Here is an 18,312-nt window from a genome sequence, read left to right on the forward strand (position 1 = left end):
TGGGGCATCGCCCCCTAGTGGGCATGCTGGATGGATCCCAGTTGGGCACATGTGGGAGTATGACTGCCACATGTGCTTCTCACTTCAGAAAAATAAAAAAATAAAAAAAGGAAAGAAAAGAAAAAAAATGTTATCAAGAAGAATCATAGCAATATGAAAGGAAATATATATTGTTACTCCTTGATATTTTTAATGTTAACAGTAATATTAATGTTTATAATTTTCTTTCATTAAGCTATAAACTTGACTTTTTTCTTCTTTGCCTGTTAGGAAACACGAAATTATCCAGAATCATATCCACAGCTGCCAAGGGATGAAACCGTGGAGAACCCTCACCTCCAGAAGCACATTTTGGAATTGGCATCCATTCTGGATGTTCGAAATGTGTTCTTTGAAAATACTATAGATGACTATTAAAACAAAAATTCTTTTGTTGAAACAATTCTTCATTTGCCACAGATTTTAAATGGTGCAGTTTTCTAATGCGATGATAGACACATAGTGGTGTTACTTAGTTTTTATTTTTTAATTTAGGACCACCATTTTAAAAACAAACTGAACAAATTGTTCAAACTTTTAGGGTAACTGTTTTAAAATACAATCTTTCAGGTCTTTTAAAACTCGATTAATCTTGGGATTTTTATTTTTTTTGGTTTTGAGGTATAGATATTGCTTCTAGCATCTAATTCTAAACTCAAATAGTCACTTTTCTCACCCTGTGAAGAGTAAATTATTTATTTTTGTATAATGAGGAAAACCCAACTCTTAAACTTGGACCTTACATGTGTGGATTTGGAAAGTATGTAATTGTTCACAGAGATGAAACTAGCCAACATGGACTACTGCAAACCAAGAACAGAGTCCTACCATGATATGTCTTTTCATTCCCAGTTACTAGATAGCCAAGTGTGATTCTCTAAAGTGTAATCAAGACAGTTCTGGAAATCGTTCAATTTGTTCAAATACTGTCAGAATTTCAGAGACTGCAGCTAAGGCTAAATGTTTAATTGGTGTCTTGAGAATGATAAATATTTGGATTATGTAAGTCCTGTGTTATGAGATATGTGTGTATATTTTGTTTTCTTTGTTGTCTTTGATTGCTGGAAAGGGAAAAGGACAATATTTAAATATTTCAGTTAAAAATCAGACTGTCAGTTTCATAATGCAGTGTTTCCAGTAGGAATTCTATTTAAATTCTTCATTCATGAAATCAGGTGTGAAGACTGCTTAGATTGAAGTCTGTGGCGTACAGTACGGATTTTCTCATCTTTTTGCATAGTTCAAATTTATGAGACTTCAGTGTCAGAAATGTTATTAATTTTAGTTGGGGGTAGGTAACTGAATTGTTGTCTAACTGAAATCAGAAGTTGCTTTTATATTTGACAATTTGGAAATAAGGTTTTTTAAAACTTCTTGTATTTAAAATTTTATATTCATGCAGAAGTTTTTTATTATTTCAAATGGGACTCAGTGTATTATATAGAGATTTTCGTGTGTTTCTTCCCTGTCATCCCCTTCCTTCATAATTTCATAGGCACTAGCTATGATGTACTTTTTTCTCTTTGACCCACAAAATTCAAGTTGAGAAAGTAGTGAATCAAAGGCTCTTCTATTAATTTTATGCCCAGGCTCACCTTCTGTCTTTGGCAGCCTTTGGGGAAGTAAGGGGGATAGCTTTTGGTGCCCCTTTCTGATTTGCTTAGAGCAGTTTTAATTTGGTATTCATTTCCGTCATAGAGAATTATTCGGGTCTAAGTTATTCTTATATCTGTTCCAATTTGCTGATTTTTCATCTGAAGTTTTGAAATTATTCTTGGTTTTGGGGGACTTTGTGGTGTTTTAATTAGTATTTTTATTTTTGTTCTTTTAAACATTATTTTGGAAAGCTTTGGAACATTTATTCTGGATAGAGATATCCTCTGCTGGTGGGTTGTTTTTCGTTCTCAGATCAAGACTGCTTTCCTTTTTTTTTCAGTCCCTAATTAAACTTCCTGTCTCCTCAGTGTCCCCCTAGACTCCAGCGCTAGACTGGCCTTAGTTGTCTGACCTCTTGTGTCAATTCTGAAGTTCTGTGCCAGTAACCTTCTAACAACACATATTTTCCTGTTCTCTGATGCTTCAAATAGTATTTTACATCCTGAGCTTTATCCTCACCTGTTTAGCATAAAAAGATACTGGCCTGAGAACTAGGAGGCCTGAGTTCTAATCCTGACTTTTATGGTAACTAGCTTTACACCCTTGGCAAGTGTCTTCATGTTTTCTGATTTTTAGCTTTCTCGTCTAGAAAATGAATATGTTGGCCCAAGGTCCTGTCCAACTCAATGGTTCTATAATTTGAACTCTTGGTTCTAAAAGACACTGATTTCTTCACCCCTGCCACCGGGAAAACCATTTCCTTGATTTTAGTGTACACAACATTTTCTTTTCTAGATCATATTTAACTAGTTTTTATTCAAGAAAATATCTGGGTCCCACTTAGTTGTTGTAGAAACTAGTTCAGAGAAAGAATCTCCTGAAATAAATACTAAAGCTTTTGTGATTAGAAATGTGTTTGTCTAAGAACAAGGGGTCTTAGAAATCACTACTAAGGTTTAGATGATGGCAATTCTTCTTAAGTTAATAGTAGTATAATCCCTTACTGGTAGTTAAAAATTTTAAGTGAACCAAAGTGATCTTGAGAGGAAAACTGCTAGAAAATTGTAAACTATTTTTTTATTTCATGCCTTCAAAAAATGTATATTAAACAACTGGTATCTCCAGATTTTGTTGTAGGCATTAGGGAAGCATATAAAGTAGACTTAAAAATTCTTGTCTTTATGAAGCTTCCATTCTAGTAAGAAGAGTTAGGCAATAAATAGAATAATAAAGTAAATTTATGTTAGAAAGTTATAAATAGTATGAAGAAAGGTTAGATCATGATGAGGGAAATTTTTCATTTTTGTCGCAAAGAGAAATGTTGAAATGAGTGATCAGAATAAGCTTTATTGAGAGATAACATCTGTGCAAACACTTTGTATTTCTTTTTTTTTTCTCTATTTTTTTACTTTTTATTGTGAAACTTTGAAACAGAGTTTAATGTCCCTCTTCTACCCACCATTGAGCTTCTACATTTTAAAGCGTTACTTTAATCATGGAAGAAGAAATGTCAAAGGACAATCACCCAGTGGGCTCTAGATGGCAATAGCAAAGAATCTCATTTTTTTTTGGTGCAGACTGCTCCCCTTTATAAATATAAAAATATGAAGCCCTTTATTTATTTATTTTTAGAATCCATAGAAATTTAAATATTGGAACTAAGAACAAAGCAAAGCAATAGGAAAGGGCACTTCCTTTTTCCAAATTGCACAAACTCCCCCTGGAGATTCTGATACAGTCTCTCACCTCGCTTAGGAATCACTGTAACAAACTATAGAAATGATCCCTGAAAGTATAGTCTTAGGAATCACTGTAAACAAAAGAGCAAGTGTAAGACTGCAAGAAGTCAGTTATACACGAAACAAAATTAAGCACAATGGAATTATTTTTCTCTTTCTTTACCTGTGTATTTCTGACATTGGTAAAGCACCTATCTTCCCTATTTTACAGTGGAGAAATCTAAGACCTTCCCCCAACCACCAAAAACCTGTCAGTTTATTCACAGTGATAAGAGTTAGAACTCAAATCTCCTAATCTCAGCCCAGTCTTTCCAATAGCTCAGGTTACTTTCTATATGAACAAGAAAGAAGTAATTAGAGATTTATATTTTGGCACAAAGGTTATGGTATTTTTAATATCAAATATTAAAAACAGTTAATCAGTCAGCCCTAGCAAATTTTTATTAATTATAAAAAATCCACAAGTTAGACATTTTATCTTTGATTTTAGCCAGGGTGTGTGTGTGTATGTGTGTGTATGTGTGTGTGTGTTCCTCTTAGGAAGTGGTGCTCTCAAAATCTCTCAAAGCACATAGAATTTGTTGTATCCTTTATATTTTTACCAAATTGAAATGTTTTGAGATTATAAAAGTAAAGTATAATCTAGTCACAACTGAAGTTTTCCTGATCTAGGATCTGGGTTTTATTTCTCCTCTCTTACGGCTTCTACCCTTGTTTTGTTCTTACAATAGAATTCTCTGAAATGGATTAGGTAGTGTTTGAACCAAATTTTATTGAGGTAAAGGGAAAATTCACAATCTGCTTTTTTATGTATCATTTATGGAGCTTTCTGTAGCATTCATCTTCAAATTAATCTCTGGCCTGTGTAATTTAGTGACTGTCTCTTAGAAGAGGGTTTGGCCTGACCAGGTGGTGGCACAGTAGATAGAGCATCAGACTGGGAGGCGGAGGACCCAGGTTCAAAACCCCGAGGTCGCTGGCTTGAATGCAGGGTCATTGGCTTGACCACGGGATCATAGACATGACCCCATGGTCACTGGCTTGAAGCCCAAGGTCACTAGCTTGAGCCCAAGGTTGCTGGCTTGAGCAAGGGGTCACTCGCTCTGCTGTAGCCCCCTGGTCAAGGCACATATGAGAAAGTAGTCAATGAACAACTAAGATGCCGCAAGGAAGAACTGATGCTTCTCATCTTTCTTCCTTCTTGTCTGTCCCTATCCATTCCTCTCTGTCTCTGTCACATACACACACACACACAAAATAATAAAAAGTAGAAAAGAAAGGAGGTTTGAACTCAGGTGAAAAATCTCCTACTTAGTTATCCACGGAGACTTGTAATCAGCATGATATACAGAGAACATTCTTGACTGGAAATACAGTAAGGTATCAGAGGTCTGCAAACTTGGCTACTGCCAGTGATTCAGAACCACCTCCCCACCCGAAGTGAGTAAAAGATTTGATTTTAATATGAATGGTATGAATCTCCTGGTAATATTTTTTGGGGGGTATATATGTTTCTGTGTGTTATATTTGGAGAGTGTAAAGAGTATTTACATTGAGGGCTCTTTTGTTGACTATTTATTTGACATTCTTATTTTATTTGTAATGGCATGTGTATATTTTTATGATGCTAAATGCAATCTCTGTATACTTTTTGTATATATGTACATATTTGTAAATATATTGGTATGCAGTGATATAGTATGTGTATATTATATACCCATACCCATTGTGGGCTGAATTTATTTAAGTTCTGTGAGGACATCATAGTGGCATTGTTCATGCTGCTGTAATTAGGTTGTGGCTGTATCTCATTCATGAGCCTCTATTTTGAGGGGCTTGTGTTTGGGTAAAATGAGTTAATTTGGAGTTAAAATCAGGATATGAAGTTCTTAACAGAAAGCTGGATATTCTTAGCTTTAAAATCATCTGCCAGTTTTCATTTAAACTAATGATAAATTAGTGATACTATAACCCTGAAAAATCCAAGTGTGTGAAACTGAGACACCAGCAGGTTCTTAAACTATATTAGTCCTTTATTTTCTTGATCCATAGTTGAACATTATTACTGAGTAGTCAAGAATTGATACTGAGAATTAAGGGGCTGTGGAAAAAATTACTTTGATCACATTTCAAAATAGGAAAATGTCCTTTAAATAGGGAATATGTTCCTAGTTGCCATTTTAATACTGATACTGAATTTTAATTTTGGAACAATTTTTTTTTTCACCAATGTGTCTCATTTTACATGTCTCTGTGAGGCAGAAAAGGGGGCACTGGCTAGGGGAAGGTTTTACTTAGGTGGGTAGGAATTGATTGAGAACAGCAGATTATTGATCTGTATATTTACAGCAGCTGTAATCACTTAAGTATTGTCTTGGCATTTCCAACTATAGCAGGGGTTGGGAACCTATGGCTCGCAAACCAGATGTGGCTCTCTTGATGGCTGCATCTGGCTCGCAGACAGATCTTTAATAAAAAATAATAATAACGTTAAAAATATAAAACATTCTCATGTATTACAATCCATTCATTTCCTTTCGCTCATGTTCATGGTTGAGGTGGCTGGAGCCAATCACAGCTGTCCTCCAGGACAACACCAAATTTTTATTGGATAATGCGTAAGGTACATGGGTCGTTCTGTGGCTCTCAAGGAATTACATTTTAAAATATGTGGCGTTCATGGCTCTCTCAGCCAAAAAGGTTCCTGACCCCTGGACTATAGATTTTTCTTACTGAGGTTGCATATCAAAGATGAATATATTCATCTGAGAAAATGCTTCTGTTGACTAAAATGCCTCCAGTATTTCTCCGTCTCTAGGAGACCACTTGTGTTCTGCAAATTGATGATATATTCACACATGAGGTAGGACTCTTAATATTAGGTGCATGGTATGCTCTAATCTCTGGGCCTTCAAACCTCTAACAGAGATGACAGGTGGGGGAGATAAGAGGATAGTAATTATGTACAGGCCAATTTGTGAACCTATGAAATATCACAGAGTATCAGTGTTCCGTTACTCCTATCACTGGGCATGTTTATTTGCATGGAAGTGTGTAAAAGATATTTAATATACACTTGAACACAGTCACCAAAGAAATTTAGAGGTAATTTTTGCATGATAAAATATAACTGCAGAGCAATTGTTTACCCCATTATTCTTCAGAAAATTACATCTATTTGATCCAGCATTAAATTATCTTATTAAACTAGAGTTGGGAGTCAATTTTACCACCCCAAAATGTTACATATGTCTCTTCATTCTATTTTTAATGAAACAGTCAACTATTCATAACACTCCTCAATTACAGTTTTAAGTTTAAAATAAAGTTATAAATATTAAAATTTGGTAATGTACCATTTCTGAAAAATCAGTGAAAATGTTCATAGTGTTTGCTGTTCTGTTTTAGTCACCAAATCGTTTATTGCAATTGGAGAGTAGCAGAGCAGGTGTTATGCTATTTAAAATTCATGGGAGTTCTGACTTGGGCTCAATGTGGACATTGATTTGAGGAGAGGAGCAGCAAGTGTAGATGAGAAGGACATTGTGCATATGCTCTCAACTCTAACGGTTGAAAAGCCAGTTACTTTGCAGTTATATAAGGTGAGAATTGGGTAGAAAACCACGCCCTTTACCCTTGTTCTCCTGTCCTCTTAGACATGATACTTTATACTATACTGCTCACAAAAATTAGGGGATATTTCAAAATGAATATGAACATACAGATACTCCAGTACTTTTAGCCTTTGTACAGTGCATTTTTACCAATGAAGTAAAAGTTGGTTTTGCATGTCATTTGCATAATCAAACAACTTTCTTTGACTTGTCGTTTGAGTTTCTGATGTTCTTGTTTAATAAAAAATAAAAATAAAATGCTTCCTTTTTTATTGCTTCATATTCATTTTTGAAATATCCTCTAATTTTTGTGAGCAGTGCATTTGTGCTAGACCTCCCCTTCTTTCCTGGATACTATGAACACTTTACTTTAAAAAGAATTTTTTAAGGCGATTTGTCTTCTTCAATCTAGAATGTTAAAACACAATGTTACACTGTGGCCCGGCTCCACTCAGTTTTCCAACACAGACTTTTTAAGTATCCCCTCTCAGCCTGACCTGTGGTGGCGCAGTGGATAAAGCGTCGACCTGGAATGCTAAGGTCGCCGGTTCAAAACCCTGGGCTTGCCTGGTCAAGGCACATATGGGAGTTGATGCTTCCTGCTCCTCCCCCTGTTCTCTCTCTGTCTCTCCCCCTCCCCCCCTCTCTAATAAAAATGAATAAATAAAATCTAAAAAAGTAAATAAAAAAAATAAGTATCCCCTCTGTTTAAGAAAATAGAATTGATGTGTGAATGGAATCAATCACCTACTGAAGTGAGGGATGTCAGAAAGATGATGCAGGGGTCATGCAGTTAACTGGGTGAAAAGAAAGTAATATAACTAATTTGTTGGTGCCATAGAAATATTTCCATCTGTAGATATGAAATGTTCTCTTAAGCTAAAATTGGTATTTTTCACTAATATTTGGTGTGATGCCGACTTTTGAGAAGAATTTCATTTCTTTGTAACACTGTTAACTTAATCGATGATTGAAGCACCATCTCTGAATTTTAAAATATTTTTGTTAATTTCTTTTGTGTGATTTTTAAAGTCATTTTAAAAACTAGTTATCAAACTAATTTTGTGTATCTTTTTAAAAACATTGGAACAGTAAGTCAGTTTTTAAACTATATTAAATTCACTCCACATTCACTCAATCATAAAGCCTGAATTTGGTTACAAAACAGACTATAAGTTGGGAATATTTTCCTATTTTGGTGGACAAATCCAATATATCCTAAGACAATCATCTTTTTAGGTATAGTATTGTTTATTGAGACATTGGTAATTTCAGGGTTCAGATTGTTACTTTCTGATAGGTTTATGGAATGAAAGTTAGTAGGCTGATTATATCACTTTCAGAATGAGAAGGAGTTACAGCTAGCCTTCCTCTAGGTCTGCAATAAATATTTAAAAATTTGTTATATCATTAGTATTCTTTTCTCTTTTGAAGCTGTTGCAAATGTCCATTTGTCCATGATTGAAAATTAAGATTAGTAAACATTACAATTTGACCCATAAGTTTTCTCTAACATCAAATCAGTATGATCAACCATTGTAAAATGTGAAATGATCATACATGATTGACCTAAAGTATTTCCAAATCATAAAGAAATAACCATAGTATTTTTAAAAATCTTATACCTACCCTCCTTTGCATGTTACTGATTTTTTCCAAATTATAAAAAAATGTGTTGTGATATATTGAAATCTGCAAGAAAAATTGCTTTAAATGTTTTAGAGTAATAAGAATTTTCATTACTATTTCTTGAAGAATGGGGTGTTTTTTTAAAAAAAAACAAATTTATCTTTTATTAAAAATAACTTTTTTTTTTTTTTTTTTCATTTTTCTGAAGCTGGAAACGGGGAGAGACAGTCAGACTCCCGCATGCGCCCGACCGGGATCCACCCGGCACGCCCACCAGGGGCGACGCTCTGCCCACCAGGGGGCGATGCTGTGCCCATCCTGGGCGTCGCCATGTTGCGACCAGAGCCACTCTAGCGCCTGAGGTAGAGGCCACAGAGCCATCCCCAGCGCCCGGGCCATCTTTGCTCCAATGGAGCTTTGGCTGCGGGAGGGGAAGAGAGAGACAGAGAGGAAAGCGCGGCGGAGGGGTGGAGAAGCAAATGGGCGCTTCTCCTGTGTGCCCTGGCCGGGAATCGAACCCGGGTCCTCCGCACGCTAGGCCGACGCTCTACCGCTGAGCCAACCGGCCAGGGCGGTTTTCATGACTTTTTATAGTTATCTGGATACATTCCTTTTGTCACATAGACCATATAGCTAGTTCTCCAACTTTTTTTTTGGTTTGTTTTTAATAAACCTGCCATTCAACAATCAGTCTTATATTTTGGAGGTTTTAGTTGACGTAGAAAGGTCTTAGATACTAGGAATGGTGAGGTACGATGTCCTAACATTTTCATAGTACAGCTTACAAGTGAAGGTATTTATCCAAACACGTTATCTTCAGTGTGTAGCTCCAGTACAGATAGGGTTTTCATTAGTCATTGAATCTGATGAAGTAGTTATAAATAATCTCTTACTTTGCTCTAAAGATTATTGTTATTTCAGGCCACACACATTTTTTCTGAGAAGTTTCCGTTGTAAGGTTGAATATCTTTTTTCTTTCTTCAAGTCATAACTAAAGGTTAAGATAGTCAAATAGGAGTTAAAATAAATTGCGTTTGATCGTTTTTCCCTGAAAATAATGGTGAACTATTGTCTGTATTATGGATATTAGGAGAAATACACTTGTTTTCAATCATAGCAGAAATTACATTTGGAGAATATAATTACTTGATTTTCTAGTGATGTGAAACACTTTTTAAAAATTGTGCTGGCTTTAACTGAAATGTTATAGAATTATAACACGTTAGGGATTATAGAGGTATATTTATTAGCTCTCAAAAGATTGAAGCACAATAATTTCCATGTAATAGTTCTTATCCAAGTGCTGCTAATCTGTCATGCAAATAATGAAACTATTTGGTTGCCTATCTAGCTATTCACAAATCACTGTAATCCTTGAGACAGTCTTGTTGCTCATTTGTATTAAATTTTGGGTATTGTGGGTTAATACTTTAGAACAAAATCCATTAACTCAGCTCTGTGAGTTAGCAAAACATTTGAGTTCATTAGTTTTGTATGTATTATCAGTAGAATAAATTTTGAAGGGGCTCTTTACTACCAATGCTTAAGGGGGAAAATTATACTTTAAATATCATTTGACTTGAACGTTTGTGGTCTTGTAAAAAAAGTCTTGTCTGTTGTGTTTCAAAATTGCTTAAGCCATACATACTCTTTAAGGATGTTTTCCTGTTATGTTCTCTTTCAGCAGCCTTTTTTCTGCTTTGTTCATAGATTATAGTAATTGAGAAGTTATTGAAACATTTTGTTTTCTTGAGTTCATCACTTTTGACTCTTGTATATGTAATTTGTCATAAAGAATAGCAAACCTTTCTCTACTTTACTAAATGAATTTCAGAGTTAACACTGTGATTCTGCAGAGTGATTCAGTAGGCCTGTCTTTCCAATGTTTTATTTTATATGGTGCCTACCACCTGGAGGGCTCTTAAATATTAAAGGATAGAAAGTTAAAGCATTGTCATTTTTATGTTTATTGAATAACAAGATTACAGAATATTTGATTTTGTTTATGTATTGAAAGCATTTTTGCATTGATAAATGTTCTCTAGGAATGTGACTACATTCATCAGGTGTGAACTCTTGTAAATGAATTTTGTATCTTGAATTCACGTATAAAGTGTATCAATATAAAAATAAACATATTTGCTTAAAGTTTTTGTCACAAAATTATTGATATAAGGGCTAAATTCTTAGGGTGTGTTTGCTTCTTTCAGATAATACCTCACATTTTAAACTCTTTTGGGGTTGTGGACTCAATGCTTATTCTCCTAGTTTGTGTATTTCTTCTGAAGCCTAGTCTTGGTTTTTCTCTCCCGTGCTCCTGATGGTCAGAGCTGGAACACGCGGAGAGAGGGATTGGGGAATAGAATTGGAAACTTTTGGCTGGTGTGGTGTTGGGTCTGGGGCAGGGGTCTCAAACTCGCGGCCCACGGGCCGCATGCGGCCCGCCGAACAATTTTGTGCGGCCCGCAGACTAATCCCGCGGGCCGCGAGTTTGAGACCCCTGGTCTGGGGCAAGAACAGGAGCAACTTCAAGGTGGAATGTCTGGCTCGGTTGGCACTGCGGAGTCAGGAGACCCGACGTAGGCTATTAATTTGCACTGTTAACTTTGTACAGGCAGTTTCACCTGGACTTTCTTCATCTGTCAAAAGTTGGAGACCCATTAGTGCAGGGGTCCCCAAACTTTTTACACAGGGGGCCAGTTCACTGTCCCTCAGACGGTTGGAGGGCCGGACTATAAAAAAAACTATGAACAAATCCCTATGCACACTGCACATATCTTATTTTAAAGTAAAAAAACAAAACGGGAACAAATACAATATTTAAAATAAAAAACAAGTAAATTTAAATCAAGAAACTGACCAGTATTTCAATGGGAACTATGGACCTGCTTTTGGCTAATGAGATGGTCAATGTGCTCCTTTCATTGACCACCAATGAAAGAGATGCCCCTTCCGGAAGTGCAGCGGGGGCCGGATAAATGGCCTCAGGGGGCCGTATGCGGCCGGCGGGCTGTAGTTTGGGGACCCCTGCATTAGTGAATAGTGAAATGAACATAGTGGGCTGCCAAACCAGCATGTTTTGTTTTGTTTTTTAACAAATGGCAATATATCAGAGTGCACTATATAATAAGAGTATGATTCTGGAAGCTTCTTTCAGCGGCACATTATAAATATCCTGGGTTACGATATAAAACGTCATTAAAACTAATCCTAGGGCACGAGGTACCCGTTAAGGATACGAGGAGGGAGGCGCGGACTTGGAGTGAGCACCTACTACTCAGTGAGAAGGCGGCTGTGTAGGGTGCGTGGGCCTGGGATGCGGGGAGAGGCGTGGAAGCGCCAGGTCGGCCGGCGCAGTCCGGGCCTGCGGTTTCGTCCCGCACCGCACACACTGCCTACAAATTGGGTTCTTTACCTTCTGCCAAGAGGCTCCTCCCACTTCCCATATTTAAAAAAAAAAAAAAAAAAAAGTGGCTTCACCACCTAGTCACCTTTTACGAGTCTGGCCGTTCGCTGACGTGGCGGACCGGCCCGACCGAACGCCCAGCCACGCGCCGCGCCCGGGTCCCACCCAACTGCCGCCCAGGCTCATGCCCGGGTCCGCGAAGGCCGCGCTCAAGCGCATGCGCGCGGCGGCGGGACCCGCGCAGCCACTTCCGGCGCTCTGCTGCAAGTGCGGTTCCGGGTCGGTGCTCCGCTCGCCGGCCGGCCGGCCGTTCGGGCTGGTGACGCGGACCGGCGTTCACTAGACGTCCGGGAGGCGGGGCTCTCCGGCTGCCCAGAGAGCGGCAGGTGCGCGGGCGGGGGCCGGACAGGCGAGCAGGCCCCTCATTCTCCTAGTAGATTCGGTCTGCCCCCAAAGCGGCCCGGATGGGGTTGCCCCAAGACCCAAAGCGGGGGGCGGCACCGGGCTGCTTAAAGGAGGGAGGTGGGCACAGAGGCGGGCTCCCCATCTGGCAGTGTGGAGCCTCGGGTTCCAGGATTCCGCCTGCGCGACCTTAGACAAGGCACTCCTCCCCTCGGTCTCAGTTTCCCTGCTGTCAGATAGGATAGACTTGGGGTCCCTCCCTTGTTTGACAGTCCACGCACGGGCAGGTTTGGAAGGAGTCTGCCTGCCTGGGATCCAAACTGATGCGGCAGGTACTGCTGCCTCCCCGAGCGTTAGCCGCCTTTTGTCCAACTTAGCCGTCCTTTTTTCCCAGACTTTCTTAGTGCGAGTCAAGGCTCCGGGATCTGGCCAGGTAAACAGTGTATGACTCAGAAGTAACTGAGAAATAAACACTGGCCTTAGGAAATCATAATCTCATTCAAGTTGTTTTGCTCAGGGTTCCCAATACAAAGTGAATTTAGGCACCTACTGCAGTGAGATACTTTTTTGTGCCTGTAATTGAAACTCTTAGGCAAATGACAGATGTAAAGGAGACGAAGGGAGGGAGGGTAGCTCACTGAAGGTTGTGGCAGTGACAGATTTTTCTCTCTCCTCCTTTAATACCCTGCTCTGCTCTTCCACCACCACCCCCGCCCCCAACTTTTTGGTCTTACACTTGAAATGAAATATCCAATGCATTTTATCTTTGTCTCCATGCAGGACAGAATGCTTTGATCTCCGAGCTGTTTAAATCTAGTAGATAAGCCAGGTGAGTAGGTGGTTTACAGACATTGAAAATAAAGTTTTTGAAGACTTGTACAGACTTAAATGGATGATCTGAAAAGAAGTCATTTGTCGAATTTAGATAGCAGAGCTTGTGTATCCTCTGCAAAACATGAAAAGTTAAGGTTTTAGCCAGAATTTTAGTGTTTTATACACCATTAATTCAAAGACATTTGAATCTGATTGTTGAATATTATGTAACACTTTCTGAGGGGGGGGGAGAAACTGATTTGAAATCATTTTAATTACCCTTAAAGGGAACCACATAGCAGTTACAGGAAACATTTCAGTATCTGATATCTATATAATAGAGTTATCTGGCTTGCCTGGTCTTTTCCAGGTCAGCAGCTTTTTCCTGGCGAGTAGCTGATTGCAAACCACCCTGGAACATTAGAACATTCACACCTTTTCCTCATAGTTAGATGTTTTTGTCTTCATCTTAAAAAAAAAATAAAGCACACTGAACTGTAGTTAATATTATTGGGGGAAGGATTCAGAAACATTAGTGATGTTAATATTTGCCCTGGAAATTTTTTCTTAATGTGTTATATGCCATAGCCAACATGGTGTAATAAAATTTTTTTAAAAAGCGGAGGAACTTGTGAGTCAGAATCCTGAGTTCAAATACCAGCCTTGCCACTTAGTCACACAATCTTTGGCAGATAACTTCACCAACTTGAGACTGAATTTCCTTATCTGTATATGCATATGAAGCACCTGGGTGCTTTTAATATGTTTAGTAATTGTGTTCTATTTAGTATACATGTAAAATTATGAAACTTAATTTTGAAACTTGAAGCCTAACATAGCAACTCAGATGTGAAATCTCTCCAGTGTTTAACTTCAAGTTCCTTTCATTTGATCTATAGATACTGTGTTGCTGGAGGTCCTAGACCCACAGTTGAGGGGGAATGCAGCCAGCTTGGATGTCTGGGACTTCTTAGGCACCGGTCTTGGAACCCCTGGTTGCTGGCCTAAAGACTACTGTGGTGATTTAAGAGCTGGTCATCAGGGCAGGATAGCCACACAACAAAATGTTTGCAAAACTAAAGAAGAAAATTGCAGAAGAGACTGCTGTTGCCCAGAGGCCAGGAGGTGTTACTAGAATCTCACGGTCAGTGAGCAAGGAATCTGTTGCCTCCATGGGAGCTGACTCAGGAGATGACTTTGTAAGTATCTTCACTAGTTTTTAGTATTTGGTACCATTTCAGTATATACTTAAAATAGTATTTCTGGGACCTTCCAATAACTATTTTCTTACAGAATGGAAAGATTATTTGTAGTTATTATATGATTCTTCTTATTCTGAGGCACTTTTCTGTTTCTTTTATTTTTCTGTGACTTTCTTTTCATATTCTCTGTGATGTCCTCTTGTAATCTTTTCCCATCTATATATCTTGTACACCGTCTTTTACATTTCATTTCTCAGTATTCAGTCTGTTGTCTCTGCAGACATGTATACATTTTTTCTTTTTTTAAATTGAATTTTTGTAGTGATGGTGGTTAATGTAATTATACAGGTTTCAGGTTGCAGACATATGTACTTGAAGTCGTTGCTTAGCAAGGTCTTTGAGTTGTCATGTGGAGTGAGCCAGAGTACACTTTTTTATTGGGCAAGTTGATGAAAAGATGGTACTGGTAACTGCAGTATGTCCCGTATTTGTAAAGTACCTTTATGTTTGGAAATATTTCAGAAAATGAGGATGCTACTGTGTTAGGCAGATGTCAAGCCTTAGGATTAAAAGTTTGTTTTTAGCCTATGACAGGATTCTCTTACAGGCTGATGACTTTTTAAGAATGATTTGTAATGTTTAATATATGTAATAGAATGTATATAAGGTAAATATAAAGTATAAAGCATAAAAGTAAAATGAATGCTTGTTAATGTCACCTATCCAAAGAACTAGAACATTTTGATACTATTGAAGGCGCTTTGTGATCTTTCCCAGTTTTCTTCCCCCATCCCTCCCCTCTAGGTAACCACTATCCTAAATGTTGTTACCATTTTTTTGCTTTTTAAAATATCCTACCAAATAGGAATATATTTATAAACAACTTGTTGTTTAATGTTGCTTATTTTTGAATTTTATGAGAATAGTATACTCTTGTCTTCTTGGATTTCCTTTGTTTTACACTCATCATGTTTCTAAAATGCATCTGTGTTACATGAAACGGTGGCTAACTTATTTTTACCGCCGTATAAGATTCCAGCATTTGAAAGGCTGCAGTTTCTCTTCTCCTGGTGATAAACACTTGAGTTGTTTCCATGGTCAGATGAGTCTTCCTTCTCTTTCCTTATACTGTACTACCTGTCTGGGTCAGATTACATGGCAGAAGCTATTAGGTTATTGGAGTAAAACAGTAAGATTACCAGATCTAAATTATCATTTGATCCTATATTTGACAGGAAATATAAAATGCACATTTGATCACAGATGGAAGGACATAGTTTTAATGCTGAGTTCTGTGACAGAAATACTTGCTTTGCCTTTCATGCAGAAATATCTGCATGCTGACGTGCTAAATGAAGGTCTTGTCTCGAATGTATTCCAGACATAGATTGGCCTGAATTCAGGAAATAACTTTGCTTTAAGACTTCTAAAGCAATTGATTTGAACTTACTATATGTACATTCTGATCCCTCCCTATCTTCAGACAGTTATATCCTGCTGCATATATTTTTCCAGCCAGATGTTTTTCCTCTGGTTTCTCAAGTTCTAAAATGAACAAAACTGAATTCAGTAACTCCATGTCGACATGTGAACCTTCATCCCCCAAGTCACCAACAAGAAACCTTGGAGGTATTTTAGACTCTTTCCTCCTTGATTTCTTGGTGTCCAATCAATTAGCAAGTATTTGGCTTCCGTCTCCTAAATGTCTCAAACTTACCTTCTTTACTCCATTTGCTGGTAGTGCATTTACCTCCATATTTTTTCAGGCTGGCTTTGTTTCTCAGGCAAATGCGGTAACCTTTCTGGGCTCTCTGCCCCCAACAACTCCACAAAGCAGGTCTGTTCGTGTCACTCCAATGCTTAAAGATCCTCAGTGGCTTCCCCATCATCTTCAGGAGGAAGTGCAAACTCATTGTTATAATACAATGGCCAACAGTCATGGTCTGTCTATCCTCATCTCACTCTCCTTTCCTATACCCTGGGCTCCAGCCATATATTTTTTTTCTACAGGGACAGAGAGAGAGTCAGAGAGAGGGATAGACAGGGACAGACAGACAGGAACAGAGAGATGAGAAGCATCAATCATCAGTTTTTTGTTGCAACACCTTAGTTGTTGATTGATTGTTTTCTCATATGCGCCTCGACCGCAGGCCTTCAGTAGACCGAGTAACCCCTTGCTTGAGCCAGCAACCTTGGGTCCAAGCTGGTGACCTCAGGGTCCCAAACCTGGGTCTTCTGCATCCCAGTCCAACGCTTTATCCACTGCGCCACCGCCTGGTCAGGCTCCAGCCATATTGAACTTATTGTACTTTCTGGAATAGACAACATTTCTTTATGCCCACAGTTGTTTGCATATGCTATTTCCTGTCTCTGGAACATCTCCTGTATCTTCCTTTTTCTTCTGTGTTCCATTGGCAGGCTCTGTGCATCCTTGAAGATGGGCTCACGTGTTACTTCCAGGAAGCCTCCTTGACCTGACCTGCCCCTCTGACCCCTCTACCCTCCTGGCTGAATTTGGTCCCTGGCCTCCTTCTTACCTCAGTAATAGCAGCTGTTACCCTGCATTGTTGTTGATTTGTCTGTTTGTCTTTCCCACTAAACTGGGAGCTCTATGAAAGGCAGTAGAGTACAGCAGTTGGAAACTCAGAACAGGTTATGGAGTCAGATCTTGATCTGATTTTCTGCTTCCGTCACTACTGTGTGACTTTGGGCAACTTCCTTCATTTTTCTATGCCTTAAGTTTCCACATCTGTACCATGGGGATAGGAACTGTACTTGTCTTTGTTAAAGTATTTGTTGGATCCCCAAGGTTCACCCATAGGCTCAGTTATTCACTGGAGGGACTCACAGGATTCAGCATACAGTTGCATTCACTGCTATCATCTCTTACAGTGAAAACGTACATAGCATAATCAGCAAAGGGCACAGGGACAGGGGACAGGGGGCAAAGCCTGGAGGAGACCAGGCACAAGCTTCCGAGAGTCTTCTCCCAGTGAAGTTACATAGGACAACTTAATTCCCCCAGCAATGATTTGTTACAAATCAATGTTGTCTACCAGAGAAGCTCATTAGAGTCTCAATGCCCAGGAATTTTATTGGGAGGCTAGTTAGGAGGCACCCTCTGCCTAGCATTTACCAAAATTTCAGACTCCCAGAAGGAAAACTAGTATTAACATAAACCATATTGTTTTGCACAATCAGTTGAGGGTACAATGATCCATTCTTCATAGGAATACTGGGAACCCTTGCAAAATCTTAAGTTCCCATAGGCCAGCCAAGGGCTAACCTTCTGGGCAGACCTTGCTAAGAATGGCAGTCTGAGGCCTGTGATGTTAACTCTTTTCCACACAGTATATAAAACACTTTGTAGTATAGTGCCGGGCTCTTTATAAGCATTTTGTAATTAGTAGTTGCTATAGCTGCTGCTGTTTTAGGTAAGGATTCTTTTACCACTATTCTCTGTGCTTCACAATGCTGGCGAGAGGATGTCTCACTAACAGTAATAATCATAACTTCTAATAATGGATGATATGTATTAAAGCGATATGCATGGTTCTGTTTTAGGGACTTGACAAATATTGAATTTTTCACTCCTCATTACAGTTCAGTGAAGTACATCATTTTGCTATCATACTTGACATATGCCACCAGTGCACAGAGAAGTTAATAATTGGCCCAGCTTCTATACTTTATAAGTTACAATTGGGACTTTAACCTGGACCTTCTGCCTGCAGAGACTCTCTCTTAACTATACACTGTATTAGGTCTCTGTAAATGCTGGATGGGCAGGTGGCAAAATGGATAAATGATTTAAAATGAATTGTTCAACTATCTTTAAAGACATTTTAGGAATAAAATAGAGAAACATGACT

At 38.5% G+C, this 18,312-nt stretch overlaps 2 protein-coding genes across 4 annotated transcripts in view; both read left to right on the plus strand.

Moving 5' to 3' along the window:
* Window positions 1–8,734, plus strand: part of SCAI (suppressor of cancer cell invasion) — a 138,087-nt gene extending 129,353 nt beyond the window's left edge. The window contains exon 18 of the mRNA XM_066256242.1: window positions 271–8,734. Within this exon, the coding sequence (XP_066112339.1) occupies window positions 271–417 (147 nt within the window). The 3' untranslated portion in view covers window positions 418–8,734. The remainder of the gene's footprint in view (window positions 1–270) is intronic.
* A 3,545-nt stretch (window positions 8,735–12,279) lies between these two features.
* The window catches only part of GOLGA1 (golgin A1), a 51,026-nt gene continuing 44,993 nt past the window's right edge, over window positions 12,280–18,312 (plus strand). The window contains exons 1-3 of one of the 3 annotated variants that reach the window (XM_066256231.1): window positions 12,280–12,409; window positions 13,206–13,254; window positions 14,138–14,437. In XM_066256231.1, the coding sequence (XP_066112328.1) occupies window positions 14,303–14,437 (135 nt within the window). In that variant the 5' untranslated portion in view covers window positions 12,280–12,409; window positions 13,206–13,254; window positions 14,138–14,302. The other 2 variants (XM_066256232.1, XM_066256233.1) reach the window with 2 other exon arrangements.

Source organism: Saccopteryx bilineata, chromosome 2, assembly GCF_036850765.1.
Source record: "Saccopteryx bilineata isolate mSacBil1 chromosome 2, mSacBil1_pri_phased_curated, whole genome shotgun sequence".
Taxonomy (NCBI): Eukaryota; Metazoa; Chordata; class Mammalia; order Chiroptera; family Emballonuridae; genus Saccopteryx; species Saccopteryx bilineata.